Below are 20,148 nucleotides of genomic sequence, written 5' to 3'. Positions count from 1 at the left end.
AAGAAAATAGGATTTTGGTACTTACCAGGTAAATCCTTTTCTTTGAATCCATAGGGGGCACTGGACGCCCACCCAGAGCAGTTTTACCTGGGTTGTTTTACGCTCAGAGGAGCTTATGGTAACACATTTTACCTGGTTTGTATTAAGCTCAGAGGAGCTTATGGTAACACATTTTCACCGATTGGTTCAAATTATAAAGGTCTATCGGTTATGCTGTCAACTGTTTAGTTGACATTAACGTTATAGGTCAACTTTGTTGTTGTCCGTTATGTTATAGGAATTCTCCATTGTCAACCTCTCTATAGTAGTTCGCTCAGTAAAAACACTGAGGTCGTACACTGAGGTACTCTGGGATATGGAGGGGTGGAGAGTTCTAAATTTAAATATTCAGTGCCTTTGTTTCTGCTACGCCGTCCATATCCCAAGAGTACTCCAGTGCCCCCTATGGATTCAAAGAAAAGGATTTACCTGGTAAGTACCAAAATCCTATTTTTTTTGGTGGGGTGATTTGTCACTTTTTTGCCACCAACAAGCCCCATTAGTGTACCACGTCCCCTCGCAAGGTGCCTCGCTCCACTACCATTCCCAATCGTGGTCCACGTGGATAGTAAAATATGAAAAAGTTTAATAAAAACAAAACCTTGTGTCGACTATTGTCTTGTCGACCTTTTTAACGGTCTACCTCTTGACCATGTTGACCCAATACATGTCTACCATTAGTGGTCCACCTATTGACTGTAGACCTTTATAATGTAGATCTATGGACCGGATACTAGGGAAGCCAATCCCGGGCCATTTTTTTCAATCCCGGGTATCTGGATTGAAAAATGGCCAATCCCGGGATTTGCTTTTAGCTAGGTGTCCGCCCCTTTACCCCTACCCCACCATATACCAGGGTGGGCAGGTGGGGAACAACCTCCGATCGCTGCTGGCGGCTCCCTGCAGCAGCTGACGGCGCAGCGTGACCTCTCGCGCTGCTCTGGGGAGCCGAAACAAGGAAGCCGGGCAGCGTCTGAGCGTCCTGTGGATGCTCAACGCTGATTCCTCAATCCCCGGGATTGAATCCCGCCCATTTTTGGCCCTGAATCCAGGGATCCCGCTGACCCCGATCCCGGGATTGGCCACCATACCGGATACCTAACAGGACACTTAATGGAAAATCTTTTTCTCTGACGTCCTAGTGGATGCTGGGAACTCCGTAAGGACCATGGGGAATAGACGGGCTCCGCAGGAGACTGGGCGCTCTAAAAGAAAGATTAGGTACTAGCTGGTGTGCACTGGCTCCTCCCTCTATGCCCCTCCTCCAGACCTCAGTTAGATTTCTGTGCCCGGCTGAGCTGGATGCACACTAGGGGCTCTCCTGAGCTCCTAGAAAGAAAGTATATGTTAGGTTTTTTATTTTACAGTGAGACCTGCTGGCAACAGGCTCACTGCAACGAGGGACTAAGGGGAGAAGAAGCGAACCTACCTGCTTGCAGCTAGCTTAGGCTTCTTAGGCTACTGGACACTATTAGCTCCAGAGGGATCGACCGCAGGACCCGTCCTTGGTGTTCGTTCCCGGAGCCGCGCCGCCGTCCCCCTTACAGAGCCGAAGCATGAAGATGGTCCGGAAAATCGGCGGCAGAAGACTTCAGTCTTCACCAAGGTAGCGCACAGCACTGCAGCTGTGCGCCATTGCTCCTCATACACACTTCACACTCCGGTCACTGAGGGTGCAGGGCGCTGGGGGGGGGGGGGGGGCGCCCTGAGCAGCAATAAAAACACCTTGGCTGGCAAAATAATCACAATATATAGCCCCAGAGGCTATATATGTGATAATTACCCCTGCCAGAATCCATAAAAAAGCGGGAGAAAAGTCCGCGAAAAAGGGGCGGAGCTATCTCCCTCGGCACACTGGCGCCATTTTCTCTTCCCAGTGTAGCTGGAAGACAGCTCCCCAGGCTCTCCCCTGTAGTTTTCAGGCTCAAAGGGTTAAAAAGAGAGGGGGGGCACTAAATTTAGGCGCAATATTGTTTATACAAGCAGCTATTGGGGAAAATTCACTCAGTGATAGTGTTTATCCCTACATTATATAGCGCTCTGGTGTGTGTTGGCATACTCTCTCTCTGTCTCCCCAAAGGGCTGTGTGGGGTCCTGTCCTCAGAGCATTCCCTGTGTGTGTGCGGTGTGTCGGTACGGCTGTGTCGACATGTTTGATGAGGAGGCTTATGTGGAGGCGGAGCAGATGCCGATAAATGGGATGTCGCCCCCTGTGGGCCGACACCAGAGTGGATGGATAGGTGGACGGTATTAACCGACAGTGTCAACTCCTTACATAAAAGGCTGGATGACGTAACAGCTATGGGACAGCCGGCTTCTCAGCCCGCGCCTGCCCAGGCGTCTCAAAGGCCATCAGGGGCTCAAAAACGCCCGCTCCCTCAGATGGCAGACACAGATGTCAACACGGAGTCTGACTCCAGTGTCGACGAGGTTGAGACATATACACAATCCACTAGGAACATCCGTTACATGATCCCGGCAATAAAAAATGTGTTACACATTTCTGACATTAACCCAAGTACCACTAAAAAAGGGTTTTATGTTTGGGGAGAAAAAGCAGGCAGTGTTTTGTTCCCCCATCCAATGAGTGAATGAAGTGTGAAAAAGCGTGGGTTCCCCCGATAAGAAACTGATAATTTCTAAAGAGTTACTGATGGCGTACCTTTTCCCGCCAGAGGATAAGTTACGCTGGGAGATATCCCCTAGGGTGGATAAGGCGCTCACACGTTTGTCAAAAAAGGTGGCACTGCCGTCTTAGGATACGGCCACTTTGAAGGTACCTGCTGATAAAAAGCAGGAGGCTATCCTGAAGTCTGTATTTACACACTCAGGTACTAGACTGTGACCTGCTGCAGCGTGGTCTGTAACCCTGTCAAACAGGGATGCTATTTTGCGAACATAAGACGTCGTCTTATATATGAGGGATGCACAGAGGGATATTTTGCCGGCTGGCATCCAGAATTAATGCAATGTCCATTCTGTCAGGAGGGTATTAGAGACCCGACACTGGACAGGTGATGCTGACTTTAAAAGGCACATAGAGCCTTATAAGGGTGAGGAATTGTTTGGGGATGGTCTCTGGGACCTCGTATCCACAGCAACAGCTGGGAAGAAAATTTTTTACCTCCGGTTTCCTCACAGCCTAAGAAAGCACTGTATTATCAGGTACAGTCCTTTCGGCTTCAGAAAAGCAAGCGGGTCAAAGGCGCTTCCTTTCTGCATAGAGACGAGGGAAGAGGGAAAAAGCTGCACCAGTCAGCCAGTTCCCAGAATCAAAATTCTTCCCCCGCATGACGCGGGGGCTCCACAGGCGTAGCCAGGTACGGTGGGGGGCCGCCTCAAAAATTTCAGCGATCAGTGGGCTCGCTCAGAGGTGTATCCCTGGATCCTTCAAGTAGTATCTCAGGGGTACAAGCTGGAATTCGAGGCGTCTCCCCCCCGCCGTTTCCTCAAATCTGCCTTGCCGACAACTCCCTCAGGCAGGGAGGCTGTGCTAGAGGCAATTCACAAGCTGTATTCCCAGCAGGTGATAGTCAAGGTGCCCCTACTTCAACAAGGACGGGGTTACTATTCCACACTGTTTGTGGTACCGAAACCGGACGGTTCGGTGAGACCCATTTTAAATTTGAAGTCCTTGAACACATACATAAAAAAATTCAAGTTCAAGATGGAATCGCTCAGGGCGGTTATTGCAAGCCTGGAGGAGGGGGATTACATGGTATCCCTGGACATCAAGGATGCTTACCTACATGTCCCCATTTACCATCCTCACCAGGTGTACCTCAGATTTGTAGTACAGGATTGCCATTACCAATTCCAAACACTGCCGTTTGGACTGTCCACGGCACCGAGGGTCTTTACCAAGGTAATGGCAGAAATGATGATACTCCTTCGAAAAAAGGGAGTTTTTAATTATCCCGTACTTGGACGATCTCCTTATAAAGGCGAGGTCCATGGAGCAGTTGTTGGTCGGAGTAGCACTATCTCGGGAAGTGCTACAACAGCACGGATGGATTCTATACATTCCAAAGTCACAGCTGGTTCCTACCACACGCCTGCTGTTCCTGGGGATGGTTCTGGACACAGAACAGAAAAAAGTGTTTCTCCCGCAGGAGAAACCCAAGGAGCTGTCATCTCTAGTCAGAGACCTCCTGAAACCAAAACAGGTATCGGTGCATCACTGCACACGAGTCCTGGGAAAAATGGTAGCTTCTTACGAAGCAAAATTCCATTCGGCAGGTTCCATGCAAGAACCTTTTCAGTGGGACCTCTTGGACAAGTGGTCGGAATCGCATCTTCAGATGCATCGGCTGATAGCCCTGTCTCCAAGGACCAGGGTATCTCTACTGTGGTGGCTGCAGAGTGCTCATCTTCAAGAGGGCCGCAAATTCGGCATACAGGACTGGGTCCTAGTAACCACGGATGCCAGCCTTCGAGGCTGGGGGGCAGTCACACAGGGAAGAAATTTCCAAGGACTTTGGTCAAGTCAGGAGTCGTCCCTACACATAAATATTCTGGAACTGAGGGCCATTTACAATGCCCTAAGTCTGGCAAGGCCTCTGCTTCAAAACCAGCCGGTACTGATCCAATCAGACAACATCACGGCAGTCGCCCATGTAAACCGACAGGGCGGCACAAGAAGCAGGATGGCGATGGCAGAAGCCACAAGGATTCTCCGATGGGCGGAAAATCACGTCTTAGCACTGTCAGCAGTGTTAATTCCGGGAGTGGACAACTGGGAAGCAGACTTCCTCAGCAGACACGACCGACACCCGGGAGAGTGGGGACTTCATCCAGAAGTCTTCCAACTGTTGGTAAACCGTTGGGAAAGGCCACAGGTGGACATGATGGCGTCCCGCCTAAACAAAAAACTAGATATTGCGCCAGGTCAAGGGACCCTCAGGCAATAGCTGTGGACGGTCTAGTGACACCGTGGGTGTACCAGTCGGTTTACGTATTCCCTCCTCTGCCTCTCATACCAAAGGTACTGAGAATAATAAGAAAACGAGGAGTAAGAACGATACTCGTGGTTCCGGAGGGGCCAAGAAGAGCTTGGTACCCAGAACTTCAAGAAATAATATCAGAGGACCCATGGCCTCTACCGCTCAGACAGGATCTGCTACAGCAGGGGCCCTGTCTGTTCCAAGACTTACCGCGGCTGCGTTGGACGGCATGGCGGTTGAATTCCGGATCCTAAAGCAAAAGGGCATTCCGGAGGAAGTCATTCCTACGCTGATAAAAGCCAGGAAAGAAGTAACCGCAAACCATTATCACCGTATTTGGCGAAAATATGTTGCGTGGTGTGAGGCCAGGATGGCCCCAACAGAGGAATTTCAGCTGGGTCGTTTTCTGCACTTCCTACAGTCAGGAGTGACTATGGGCCTAAATTTGGGTTCCATTAAGGTCCAGATTTCGGCTCTGTCGATTTTCTTCCAGAAAGAACTGGCTTCACTGCCTGGAGTTCAGACATTTGTAAAGGGAGTGCTACATATTCAGCCCCTTTTTTGTGCCTTCTGTGGCACCTTGGGATCTCAACGTGGTGTTGAGTTTCTTAAAATCACATTGGTTTGAGCCACTTAAAACTGTGGATTTGAAATATCTTACGTGGAAAGTGGTCATGTTATTGGCCTTGGCTTCGGCCAGGCGTGTGTCAGAATTGGCGGCTTTGTCATGTAAAAGCCCTTATCTGATTTTCCATATGGATAGGGCAGAATTGAGGACTCGTCCCCAGTTTCTCCCTAAGGTGGTATCAGCTTTTCACTTGAACCAACCTATTGTAGTGCCTGCGGCTACTAGGGACTTGGAAGATTCCAAGTTACTGGACGTAGTCAGGGCCTTAAAAATTTATATTTCCAGGATGGCTGGAGTCAGGAAAACTGACTCGTTTTTTATCCTGTAGGCACCCAACAAAATAGGTGCTCCTGCTTCTAAGCAGACTATTGCTCGCTGAATTTGTAGCACAATTCAGCTGGAGCATTCTGCGGCTGGATTGCCGCATCCTAAATCAGTAACAGCCCATTCCACGAGGAAAGTGGGCTCATCTTGGGCGGCTGCCCGAGGGGTCTCGGCTTTACAACTTTGCCGAGCTGCAACTTGGTCAGGGGCAAACACGTTTGCTAAATTCTACAAATTTGATACCCTGGCTGAGGAGGACCTTGAGTTCTCCCATTCGGTGCTGCAGAGTCATCCGCACTCTCCCGCCCGTTTGGGAGCTTTGGTATAATCCCCATGGTCCTTACGGAGTTCCCAGCAATCACTAGGACGTCAGAGAAAATAAGATTTTACTCACCGGTAAATCTATTTCTCGTAGTCCGTAGTGGATGCTAGGCGCCCATCCCAAGTGCGGATTGTCTGCAATACTTGTATATAGTTATTGCCTAACTAAAGGGTTATTGTTGAGCCATCTGTTGAGAGGCTCAGTTATATTTCATACTGTTAACTGGGTATGGTATCACGAGTTATACAGTGTGATTGGTGTGGCTGGTATGAGTCTTACCCGGGATTCAAAATCCTTCCTTATTGTGTCAGCTCTTCCGGGCACAGTATCCTAACTGAGGTCTGGAGGAGGGGCATAGAGGGAGGAGCCAGTGCACACCAGATAGTACCTAATCTTTCTTTTAGAGTGCCCAGTCTCCTGCGGAGCCCGTCTATTCCCCATGGTCCTTACGGAGTTCCCAGCATCCACTACGGACTACGAGAAATAGATTTACCGGTGAGTAAAATCTTATTTTCTAATATTAATTGCTAGTTTATTAAAGCGTAACAATTGGAACGGTGGGTAATAAATGTAAGCAATCCAAACGGGAATATTGTTGAAGTGACTATACAGATAATACCAGAGTATAAAATGCAGTCTTCAATTAAAGGTGAGCTTGTTCAAGGAAATCTGATGGGTGCAAAAGAAATTAATCAGGTGTGATCCAATGGGATCATGATCGCACAGGCGTGTGCAATTCCATTAAGTGTACCGCTGCAGCGTGATTATGACTGCCCCAGTTGCTAGGCATCCGACTGTGTGCAGCGGAGCGTTGCGATCATGCCGCCTCGTTCTAACACAAGAGAAGTAATATTTCCATTTTACCCCATAGAGCTGGGTAATTGCAGTGGTTTTATAGCTCTAGGTTTAAGTGCATTTCCCAGGAAAGTCTAGTGGCATATTTCTTCAGCGTCCACTAGGGGGCGCAGGGCATTTCTGCATTTTTAGAGCCTATGTGGCAAACCTTAAACTCTGCTCATCTTTGCATATTGTTCCAAGGCCATATCAATAAGGTTTGTGATAGGGAGATTCATGGTGTAAAGTTTTTTAATGTGCCCAGAAATAAAATAAAAAAACCTCCAAGTAACTTGCTGCTTGTTCCCCAGGTATCTCTACCACGGCAGGGACAACCCCGAACTGGCGTTTGAAAGCGCGAAGATCTTGTGCAGCATTTCCTGTAATGCCAACATCCAAGCGAAGCTCGTCGGGGATTTTACCCAGGACCCGGTAATGGAAACATTGTGGCAGTGAGCTTTGCTTATCCATTTCATTGTGTGTCGATAGGATAGGATAGTATGGATGTACTACGATAACCCGGCCGTCGGGATCCCAGCGTCTAGCTTACCGGCGCCAGGATCCCGTTTGCCGGAATGCCGGCAGTGGGGTGAGTGCAAAAGAGCCTATTGCGAGCTTGCCACGCTGCGGGCACAGTGGTGCAACACACGCTATTTATTCTCCCTCCAGGGGTGTCGCGACACCCCAAGAGGGAGAATAGTTGTTGGTATCCCGGCACCAGTATGCTGCGCACATGGATATCGAATGCTTCCCGGATAGTACAAAACTTGCATAAATTATAACGGCGCCTCTATTAGCATCTGTTAACCCCTGCTATACAGCGTGTTATACTGACGCTGCTGAGAGGCTCAGTGAGGAGGCAGAAGTCAGTTTCACGGCATAAGAGGAACGCCAGCCTTGGGTATTTGCATTGTTAGTTCCGCTGATCAAAATAATATCGGCTGGGGATTTGACGGATGGCTCTCGGGAGCTGACACTGTAAATTTCCTTCTATGGGTGTGCTGACTCCTCCCGCTCTATGGGGGTCATTCCGAGTTGATCGCTCGGTAGCTGTTTTTAGCAGCCATGCAAACGCTATGCCGCCGCCCTCTGGGAGTGTATCTTAGCTTAGCAGAAGTGCGAACGAAAGGATCGCAGAGTGGCTACAAAAAAAATTTGTGCAGTTTCAGAGTAGCTCAAAACCTACTCGGCGCTTGCGATGACTTCAGACTGTTCAGTTCCTGTTTTGACGTCACAAACACGCCCTGCGTTCGCCCATCCACACCTGCGCTTTTCCTGGCACGCCTGCATTTTTCCGAACACTCCCTGAAAACGGTCAGTTGACACCCAGAAACGCCCACTTCATGTCAAGCACTCTGCAGCCAGCAGTGCGACTGAAAAGCTTCGCTAGACCTTGTGTAAAATCACATCGGCCATTGTGAAAGTACGTCGCGTGTATGCATTGCGCCGCATACGCAGAAGTGACGGTTTTTTGCCTCATCGCTGCGCAGCGAAGATTTTCAGCTAGCGTTCAACTCGGAATGACCCCCTATACCCCCATTTCTCCATCAGTAGCAGAGGTGTGACACAGGCGTTGGGCCCTAGAATGTGTTACTCTGTGATAAATATTTCCCTATAACCCACCTGTCCGTTGATGCGCCTGAGGAGCTGGTCGCGGTTGCATCTCCGCAGCGCCAGCGGTTTGGTTTTAACAGTAATTGCCAAAGTAATCTATTTGCAGCTGTTCCTGTTACTTCTTATCATAGCAGCCTGTTTTAGTGAAGACGGACGTTTTAGAAGTACATATAAATACAGTGCACATCCGCTTGTTGCTCTTTCAGATCTCTTGCAGATTGCTACAATTTACAGAAGGTTTCGGGCTAATATTGGCCATAATATATTATGTCATATTATTTTATATTACAGTGCTACAAGTCTAGCTGCATCTGCGTCAGTATAGCTTACACACCAACACTGAGAGAGAACGTGGCGGTAGTAGGAGCTCACACCTCCGTGGTACGTGTCTAGATATAACGTGTTTATTCTTTGTTCCGGCAGAACGTGAGCCAGAAGCTAATGGCCGGCTTTGTGCAGTGTTTGGACAGCGAGGAGTCCGAGGAGGTGTTTAATGTCAGCGAAGGTGAGAAGCTTTCCTGAACAGGTCTGCCCTTTCCCTGGTAAGGAAAATAATTGTGCAGAGATTGGGATTTCTCCTTCATCCACTAGGGGCCACTGGAGCGTAGTTACAATGGGGAAATAGTAGGCAGTAATTGGGAGCTGGCACTTTTAAATTCTCACACTGTGGCTAGCTCCTCCCCTACTATCTCCCCTCCAAGCCAGTCTTAGTTTAGTGCCCGAGGTAGCTGGTTCACTTGGGTTTAGCTGAAGAATTTTTTCTTTTTTCTTTATTATTTTATTTTTCTTTCACACACTCACAGACTGGCAGCTCTGCCACTGCCAGTCTGCACCGCGGGAGCTGCCGGCGGGGTCCCATCGCAGCTGCGTGCGGCTCGGGATGGGCCCCGGCTGAGGGAGACACTGAGCTCTCCTGAGTTGGCCGGACACCGCTGCGTGCGGCGCGTGTCGGGGCCACTCCATCCAGCAGAAGATTCCGGCAGCATGGCAGCGGTGAGTATCAAAAATGGCCGGACACCGCTGCGTGCGGCGCGTGTCGGGGCCGCTGGGTCGAAACGCCTGACGGAAGGAAGCGGTGAGTACAATCTCCCCCCCTCCAGACTGATGTATGTTTTTACATTTTTCAGTTTCAGTGTTTTAATACATGGATGGACAGGCTCCCCTATACTCTCCAGTCAGACAGGCTGGAGTGCATAAAAGGCTTACTAATTTGAAATTGGCGCCATTAAGAGTGGTAACACCTATGGTTACGATGCCCACGAGCTAGGGTTCGATTCCAGCAAAGGACACACTCTCCCCGGCCGCAGCATACACACTTACAGGCAGCCGGATGATAGTGCGGTTTTAATTTGAAAGTGACCTGAGCAGGGGGGCGGAGCTAACTCCCGCTCCGTTCGGCGGGCTCAGGCTTTCCGCTCCCCGGCCGCACATCGCTCCCCGGCCGCAGCATACAGGTGGCCGGGGGATGCATGGGCGCTTTCCGCTTACTATACAGCGGATTTGAATTTGGCGCCGAAGCGGAGGGGGCGGAGCTAACTCCCGCTCTGTACGGCGGGCTTTCTCCGCTCCCCAGCCGCTGCAGCATGACGAGACGCCGCTCCACAGTCCCCCGCTCCCCGGGCCACTGAAAGCTCCTTTCCTCTCCTGGCTGTGCAGGGAGGATTCTTTACATGTATAAGGTATGAGGGGGGGGGTGAAGCTTAATCCCCCCCCCCCCCCCTTTCCCCCCCCTTTCCCCCGTTGGAGGCTCCCAGCTCTCATTGTCTCTAGGCAACACACCTGTCTCTGGAGTTTGTAGCTTTTCTGTGCAGTGTGCTGCAGAAATATTGTTACATCTTGCTTTGGCTACATTCCTCCTGCAGGGGAGTCCTCTTCCCCATTTCAGACATTTAGATCAGGGAATCTGCTCTATAACAGGAGCTGGGACTCAGCTCATTGATAATTAAAAATCTACTGTGCAGTATTTCTTTACCCTACAAATACACAGTATTTATCTACCCTATTAGGTGCACAGTAATTATCTACCCTATTAGGTGCACAGTATTTATCTGCCCTATTAGGTGCATGGGTTCACTGTGGTGTGTGTATATAGATATATATAGATATGTTTGTATATATATATATATATATATATATATTTAAGTGTGTGGGTATGTATATAGATATATCCATACAATACCATATATAGGGGATAAAACAAACACTTCCGCAATGTTTTCTAGAAACAGAATACCCCACCTTGCCACATAACATTTTCACCCATCTTTTCTCACAGGCTGGTCACCATTTTGAAAAGCCAGCGGAACCTCCGAGAAACATCTGGTGCACCTTAATTAGCGGTACACTACATGCAGGGCGGGGTGTTGCCTTCCCTTTATTATTCCTTGGTGTCACTAGTTACTAATGCTATCTGTAATTGGGGAATGTGTGTAAGGCATCAGACAAATAGCGCTGTGGCTCAGTACGCTAGTAGCGGGTATCTGAACAGGGGTTTGAATCCAAACAAAACTTTAAGGAGAGCTCCTATAGCCTAGGGCTAAGACTCCTGTCCCACAGCGCAGCGCTACTGGTTCAGGTCTCCGCTGCTCCAGAAAGTTTATTTGAATCGTGTCGGTCACTACACATTATAGTACAGACCTTACATAGGGCTGTGTTTATTTAACCCACCTTTTCTCCTTTCGTTTGTCTCACCTGGGATAGTCAAAGAATTCCCTCTTAGGTGTGAAGTATGCGGTGGAGCCATCTGCAGAGCCCTCCACGCACCTGCAGGACACTCCTGTTTGAACAGCTCAGATTATACAGGTAATGTCACTGTTAACCAGAGACCTTGTACGTCATTTCACCTCTCCAGGTTTCTAAAGGAACCTTGCTAACCTTCCATGTTACAATACTGATGATGTCTGTTTTCTGTGGAGTCTGAACCTGTGTCTCAGAATATCCAGGTGCATTATACAGCAGTTCGTCTGAGACTGCAGGTAAAGGAGGCGGACACGTCAAGTCCATCAGGGTTTGACGCTGAAAGGATTGCCCCTATATTCTTTAACCCTCGATGTGATGGCCTCTCAGACGTCCGTGAGTGTAAACCTTTAGCCACAAGTTACATGCACAACACAAGCAGTAAAGATTCACACTGATTATTGTTCGTTTAACAAAAGTATATAAAAGAAAGGATTTAGGGCGTGTATATCCCAAGTCAATAACTAATTGGACAGAACACAAAAAGGGGCTAACATAACATGATTGGCTAGGAACTGCCGCAGTGGAAGGATATGCATATATGGGCAAGTTTGTATTTCAAATAGGGAGGTTGTTCACACGGTATAAAAAAGATAAGAGACAAGGACAGTAGCAAGGAATGTGCTGGAACATTAAGTTCTATAACACAAGCAATTCTATGACATTGAAGCAGAGACGAGCTTTAACCCTTTCAATCCCCTCTTAGAATCATTATTGTTATACTATATGATTCTTGCAAAGCTTACGTCTTTCTGCGCGCCAATGGCGCAATTTTTAGCCTGAGCGGGAGTTGCAGTAATTGTTGGGCATTTTAAGAAGGGTTAATCGTTGAGTTAATGATGTTCCGTGTTCATCCTTTTCATCTAAGGCTTCAGCGGGCTTATAGCCCCATGGGGTACCTGTGTTCCAGGCAGCCGCGGACCATGAGCTGCAATCATTTCCCCAGTTATGGCCTGTAACGCAAATATAGGGTACCTCGGGGCTTAGGTTGTCTGTGGTGTCAGCGCGGATCTGGTAGTCAACAGACTTTTGGACAGCAGCTAGTTGGGGGAATTGGAAATAATCTAGTATGTAGGTTGCGGTGTATGTGGTGGAAGAGTTATACCATAGTGTCAGTTTCCCTTATTCTGAGTTATATCAACCTCAGTCATTGAGAGGGGAAAATGGGCCAGTAGGGCTATCAAGATAGTCCCCAGGGTAAAGATAGGGGGCATTTTCTTCATCCTCCTCTGGTCTTCTGTCTTCGCTAGGTGGGAGGTCAGGGCTGTCCGCCCCGGTTCGTACCTCACTGGAATCACTTGCTTCCCTCTCTAGGTCTGGTCTAGGAACCTTTTTTACTCGGGATGCATGGATCCAGGTAGGACTTTCCTCTGTCAGGACTGCTGTTCGGGTAACTGCTACGACTTCCGCCTCTGGGCCATAGGTGAAGTCTCCTGGGCTCTTGTTCCTGGGGAGCACCTTCACCACGACTCTGTCTCCGACTTTAAAGGGGTGTGTAGGTTCCTGTGGATTCAAAGGGTTTTTACAAACAACCTCATGTTCAATTTCATTCAGTTTTGTTATCAGGGACCTGACATACTCTTCCCTTATAAGTTCTAGATCTCCTTCCTGTATTACTAGTGGTTTCTTAGCCCAGGGTGTGGGGAAGGGTCTACCCATTAGTATTTCAAAGGGTGAGTATCCTAGAGTTTTCTGTGGGGTCATTCTGATTTCTGCTAGGACAATGGGAAGGACCTGCTTCCATTTGTGGAAGGTACCTCCTGTGGCCTTCCTTAGTTTGTCTTTGAGGGTCCTATTCATTCTTCCTACGACCCCTGAACTCTGCAGGTGGTACCGAGCTTTTACTAAGGCCTGTGTGATTTTGGCTGTAAAGGCTGAGCCTTTATCACTATTTATTTGCAGGGGGCACCCCCATCTAGGGATGATTTTCTGTGTTAGGATTCTTGCTACTGTCTTGGCATCCTCTGACTTAGTTAGGAATACTTCTGGCCAGCGGGAGAACATATCTACAATGACCAGGGCATATTCTTGTTTACCTGTACCAGGGATATGGGTAAAATCAATTTGTAAGTGTGTAAAAGGGGTGGTGGGGTATTCAAGATGCTGGTGTTTAGCTTTATTAGGGTTGTTAGGGTTGTTCCTGAGGCAAGTGATGCATCTGCTAACATACTGGTCCACAAGTGATTTGGCATTAGTAACATAAAAATCATTGGTTAGTAGGAGGAGTGTTGTGGCTTTACTATGGTGACTAACACCATGGTAATGGGCAATGAGCAAAGGGGCACTGGACTGGGGTATACAGGGTTTCCCCTCTTTGCAGATTAATCCTGATTTAGGATTTTTTCTGCAGAATTGGGTAAGTCCAGTCGGAGAGATCAGTATTAGTCGCAGCAGCTTGAAGTTGAGTGAGCAGATGGACGTTGTCAAGGGAGGGACATGCTCTAGTGAGTGCAATGAGTTCTGCAGCTTGCGCGGACTGATAAGGTATTGGCAGGGTTTCCAACACAGTGTCAGGGAGGGTGACAATGGCATAGCCAGCCTGGTATGTATTGTCATTGGGCCTACTACAGGAGCCGTCAACAAAAACTATGTCTGCGCCTGGTATGGGAACGGGAGACATGTCAAGTCTGGGAGAAGTTTCAGCTTCAATGGAAGCAGCACAGTCATGTAGGTCGGGTGGTTCATCCTCGGGACCTTTCAAGCCTAAAAGGGCATTGAGAATGGGTGCAGGGCCAGAAGAACTAGCAGTGTACTTAATGGTAAGGGTAGGGTTACTCAAAAGGAGTACTTCATATCCACTAAGGCGTTGTGCTGACATGTGCTGTGTGTGCAAGCCTTTAAGTATTGCCAGGACATCATGTGTGGTGTGGAGTACTGTGATGTGGCCTAAAGTGAGGGTAGTGGCCATTTCTGCAACCATTGCACAGGCTGCCAAAGCCCTGAGGCAGGCAGGCATACCTTGCACAGACACTGGCATGACTTTGGAAAAAAATGCCACGGGGCGCAACTTCCCTCCATGAAACTGTGTGAGCACCCCCGCCATGGTTTTACAATTGTCCCTTGCATATAGATGGAAAGGTAGTACATAATTGGGGAGGCCAAGTGCCGGACTTTTCATCAACATACATTTTAAACTTTCATATGCAGTTAACATTTCTTGTGACCATTGTACAGTTTTAGGTTTGTCCTTCAGTGTGGCTTGTCTCAAAATGTTATCATAATAAGAGCAATCAGAAATCCACTGTCTGCAGTAATTTACCATACCCAGGAAGGACAGTAGTTCCTTCTGGGTAGTTGGGGTGACCAGGCCCAATACAGACTGTATGCGTTGTGGACTGACTTTCCTCTCTCCCTGAGTGAGCACAAAACCTAAGTAATCAACATGCTTTTTACACCATTGCATTTTTATTTTGGACACCTTGTGTCCACATTCACAAAGCCAGTTTAGTAATGAAACACCATCCTCTCGGCAGGCCTCCTCAGTTTGACTACAGAGCAGCAGATCATCTGCATACTGTAGCAGGACTGAACCATGGTGAGGTTGCCAGGGCCCCAATGTGGCCTGGAGACAACAGGTGCGTCAATAATCTGCACCAGGTAAGTTGTTTACCCTCAAAAGAAAAGGCAAAAAGTAATTGTGTCTGTGAATCTACAGGTATGCTGAAAAAGGCATTCTTCAAATCAATTACAGAGAAGAACGCAGCATCTGCAGGGATTGCAGAAATGAGTGAGTTTACATCTGGGACAATTGGTGCAATTGGGACAATTAACTGATTGATCGCTCTGAGATCCTGTACAAATCTTATACTGCCATCAGCTTTGGCAACAGGGTTCACAGGAGTACAGTATGGTGATACAATATGTCTGAGAATACCCTGTTGTAAGAATTGCTGTATCATGGGGCGGAGACCTTCTATCTTTTCTGGTGAGAGGGGATACTGCATAGGTCAGAACACAAAACACTGGTTGTTGCACCGCTGTCCACTAAAAAGGGAATTTTACTTCCATTTATAATAAGTGGCAGCAGAGGTGAATCTTTACTATGACGGGTGAGTTGAATAAAGGCTGGGATACCCTCCTCCGGGCCCCGTTAGTGCGCGGGGTCTTTGGAATCTTCCCTGACTGCGGGGTTGGTTCTGTCTGTCAAAGCGTCCGGAGTTCTGATAGTTATGAGTGGGCGCAGGTTTCTTTACATCAAAACACCCTGCAGCCTCTTTCTCATACAGATGTTTTTTTTTTTCAAAATCTATCGTACTATCAGAAGTCCAGGAAGAGACGTTAGACGTTTTGCTTAACAGAAACTATGACAGAAGGTAGAAGGTTGTTAATGAAGGTGGAAATGAGTAAGCTTTCTGAGTTAAGCAAAGGTAAGCCAGCGTCATCTGTCCAGCAGTCCTTAAACCTTTTCCAAAACTCAGTAACAGACTCCGAAGGTTTCTGTTTACAAGCTACAGCGACAGGCAAAAAAGCACAGGCAAAGGAGCACGGGTTTTAAAGACTTCCTTCATATGTGTATCGCTGCGTCCTTTGCAAGCTTTGCGCAAATAAGATATACAGCCATCGAGGGTAATAGTGGGCTTGGGACAGTGTTTTACTATTATCTAAACTCTGGGTTACTGGTGCGTTAGGGATAGAGCTAGTGGACGCACCCTCCAGCAGTGGAGTTGGAGGCGATCCCATCTGGTGTGAAAGGGTTACTGCTGCCAAGAGATCTGTGTCTCCGAGCGCAGGATACATTGGAATGCAAGGGGGAGGCGAGAGGGATTTCAAAGATTTACAGTTTCTCACTTCTGTGCTGTTGGGAACTGACATTTTTTTTTAATCCTCCATATAGAAAGGGTAATTACTGCCTTCCCGTAGGAATGGGTCCTGTCCTGCTTTCTCTGTCTACCCTGCTAAATTATCCACCCAGGGGTTAACTAAGTAATACTCTGAGGTAGAGTTGCGGGCGACATACATCTTGCATGTCTCACCAGGGAGGGGCGGGGGATATGTAGTTTTTTTTACTCTGACTAGAGCCCATTGTCAGACAGTAATATAAATCAACAGTACAACTTTAAAAGAAAATATCTAAAATTTACAACACTCTACTATACATGCATCAGCTAACCAGTTAATTAGTCATTGACAATATCACAATATTATCTGTATAGTGAGAACATGAAATCTTTTGACGTGTACGATACTTACCATTCGTACAAGATGTCAGAAAAATACAGCGTTTTAAACAGGAAGCAGGAAAAGTGTTTGAGTAAAGATATCTGGCAGACGAAAACTTACCAGCCGTCTGATCAAATATAAGAACTTATCTCACTACAAACATACAAGAATATATAGACGATCAAATCGAGGTATTCTCTACGTTACGTATAGACTCCCAGGTCTATTTTAAGTATCCCAGATACTAACGTCACGTTATGTATAGACTCCCAGGTCTATTTTAAGTATCCCAGATACTAACGTCTTTGGAGAGTTGCGCTTGGACCCCTGGTCCCTTCTCAGACGTATCTTTAAGTCCCAGACATTAAAGATGTTTGGTCACGTGTTCCCAGAACACTGACACGGATTCAGCTTCAGTGTATGACCGCAATCCCGTATGGCAAAGACAGACAATAAATTCTCTATCTTACCATCCAGGGACGATCACTGAATCGCGGACGGAGCCCCCACTTGAAAGGATTGCCCCTATATTCTTTAACCCTCGATGTGATGGCCTCTCAGACGTCCGTGAGTGTAAACCTTTAGCCACAAGTTACATGCACAACACAAGCAGTAAAGATTCACACTGTTTATTGTTCGTTTAACAAAAGTATATAAAAGAAAGGATTTAGGGCGTGTATATCCCAAGTCAATAACTAATTGGACAGAACACAAAAAGGGGCTAACATAACATGATTGGCTAGGAACTGCCGCAGTGGAAGGATATGCATATATGGGCAAGTTTGTATTTCAAATAGGGAGGTTGTTCACACGGTATAAAAAAGATAAGAGACAAGGACAGTAGCAAGGAATGTGCTGGAACATTAAGTTCTATAACACAAGCAATTCTATGACATTGAAGCAGAGACGAGCTTTAACCCTTTCAGACGCCAATGACGAAATGACAGCGACTGGTCCAGTTTCGGATGAGCTGGCCAGGCTCCGGTAGACGGCCGGCAGACACCCGAATACACAATTTCAGGTATCAAACAATGTTTGTTTTCCTATCCTTTCCCCGCAGACGGCAGGAAATGGTATCAGGACCTCTCCAGGGTATACCCCTCGATGTATCGCCGGTCCAACAAGCTGCCGTTTTCCTGAGGCAACCTTGCTCAGGGACCCATCGAAGACATATACGGCAGCAGGGTTCTACCTTGTCCGGAGCAGGTAGGTTGTGGAACAATTGTCCTCTAGGTTACAGGATGTTTCGCATCCGGATCAATTGATACTTTGGTACGAGTCAGAATCACGATTCTGCTTTATGTTCTTTGGAGGTCTCCACGTCTGCAGTCTCGGAACCTGCATTTTCGCTTTGGGCTGTCTTAACCCGACGACCTCTGGGGCTGCGACAGTGACAGGTGAACATGAGATCCTACCGGGCAGATGGTTCAGGGGAAGGAACTTTCTGCAGGATTTCTTGAACCATTGGAGGTAAGTCCACTTTGCTTTCTCCTACTTCTGCTCCAGCTCCAAGACAGACCTTTACCGGTCTTTCCTTTAGATTTTTACCGTGCCCTTTCAGGCTTCCGATTCCACACGGGCGATATCTCTGTCGCCAGGGGATCTCAGAAGAAAAAAAAAAAAAAAAAAGCTGAAGCAGAGGCTCAGCATCCTCGGTCCAGTCTGATTTTACATCATCCTATACACACACTAAAGGTCAGACTTTCCTACCACCTGGAGGGTCCCAGGGTGGGCGCAGGTCGGTGGAAGAAGGCTTGGGCGGTTACAGACTAGATTTGGGAGTACAACCGTCTCGGGAGTCCCTCGGCAGGGGTCGGCCGATTTACGATGACAAGAGAGTCATAATGCAGGCGGCGCTCCATATGCTTCTAACCGCAAAGGGTGTTGATCCCTGTTTTTTACATATCATTTGAATCGGGACAGTTCTCAGGCCTTTGTTTTCTTTTCACGTTCCGAAGCCAGTTGGCTCGGCCAGGCCTATTCTGGCCTTAGAATCCTTTCAGTCTGTGATTGCTAGTTGAACAAGAAAGGGAGTTTTACGCGTCCCTTGTCTTCAGGGATGCCTGTTTACTGATTTCCACTGGGTTTCCTCATCGGGCTTTACTCAGTCGCATTACAGGATTCTCATTTTCACTGTAAGTCCTTTTCTTTCGGTCTCTCTTCCGCTCCCACAGGGTTCAGGAAGATCACAGAATAACTCTTTTTCAAGGGGTTGACGTTGGTTCCCTGATGGGACAATCTACTGCTACTATCCCACTCTGTACATTACGTGGCTTCTGAAGATCCGATTTATGCTCCTCATAAACGTTTTCTCAACAGGGTCCGTCGGAGGATTTTTCCTTCCTCGGTACCAGGTACTCTATTTCTTCAGTCAAGCTGCGACGCAATGAGTGGTCGCCTACATTCCCCTCTGAGCGGGGGACAACAATCTTCTTTCCAGATCAGGCCACCAGGTCAGACTCCTGGGTGAGGGAACATTCCCCGGAGTTTTGTCAGCTGGTCTGCTGTGGGCGGAGATTTCGAATCGACCTCAGGGCGTTCTGACTGACTCTTTAACCCTTTACTACTCACCGACGTGAGCTCTGGTGGCAATAGCCGAGGATGCCCTCAGGGCTCCTGGGAGTTTCTGGTTATTCTATCCTGCCTCCTTTTCTATTTCTACCTCACTTTCGGTAACACAGGAGGAGAATATGCGTGCTAGTCCTCTCGGTGGCTCTGGTTGGGCCACCCATGACTTGAAGATACGGCTACAACTGTTGTCGGTAGAGGAGCCTTGGCTCCTACCTCGACTGGACTGTCTACTTCAACAGGGTCCTTTTCTTTGTTCAATCTTACACTGGTTTCATTTAACCGTGTGACTGTTCACGAGCCCTCAGAAGGGAGGAGTTCCCTAGTTCGGTTAGGCCTACTAGGCCCCAATTTCAGAAGTCTGTTACCTCTTCTCGCTTTTGCCACTTTTGGAAAGCTGTATGGGACATAATAAGGATAAAAGGGGGTTTTCCCCTTCTTTCAGTTACCATTCAGCCGTAATCTTTGGTTTCTCTAGGAGGTTTTGCTCCGCTGCGCTTCAAACCACATTGACCTGAATTTTCGGTCCCTGCCTTTTTCGGTTTTCTTCCAAAAGAAATTAGCCTGGCGCCCGTAAGTTCGGGCTCTCTTTCAGGGAGTACTCTATTAGCAACTCCCCCAGCTGAGCTTCGGCCTCAGCGGTTGTTTCTCCCAAAGGGCATGTCCGTTTTTCATATGAATCTGACACTAGTTTTTTTCAGTCCTCTTTGACTGTTGTCAGGGCTCGCTGACTTTCTCTACAGAGGTCTTAGGCTATTCGACGAAGGGTTTTTTCTTCTTTATTCTGTACGATGCTCCCGTACTAAATAGCCAGGGTCCCAGCATATGCTGGGCTGTTGGATACAGTCTTCTTGGCGGTTGCTCGGGAGCCTCCGTTTTCCATTTCAGCGCACTTTACGTGCGTGGTGGGACCTTCGTGAGCAGCTGCCCGTGGGGTCTCCATGAATACTTTAGGTCGGGCGGCTACTTGGTCCGGCCGT

At 48.0% G+C, this 20,148-nt stretch overlaps 1 protein-coding gene across 2 annotated transcripts in view; it reads left to right on the top strand.

Annotated features, from left to right (window-relative positions):
* The window catches only part of NUP205 (nucleoporin 205), a 136,984-nt gene that overhangs the window by 93,039 nt on the left and 23,797 nt on the right, over positions 1-20,148 (top strand). For both annotated transcript variants that reach the window (XM_063929009.1, XM_063929008.1), the window contains exons 19-20: positions 7,402-7,522; positions 9,128-9,209. In XM_063929009.1, coding sequence (XP_063785079.1) covers positions 7,402-7,522; positions 9,128-9,209 — 203 coding nt within the window. The remainder of the gene's footprint in view (positions 1-7,401; positions 7,523-9,127; positions 9,210-20,148) is intronic.

Source organism: Pseudophryne corroboree, chromosome 6, assembly GCF_028390025.1.
Source record: "Pseudophryne corroboree isolate aPseCor3 chromosome 6, aPseCor3.hap2, whole genome shotgun sequence".
In the NCBI taxonomy this organism is placed as follows: Eukaryota; Metazoa; Chordata; class Amphibia; order Anura; family Myobatrachidae; genus Pseudophryne; species Pseudophryne corroboree.
Note: the sequence above shows the minus strand (reverse complement) of the source record. Positions and strands in the feature narration are given on the sequence as shown.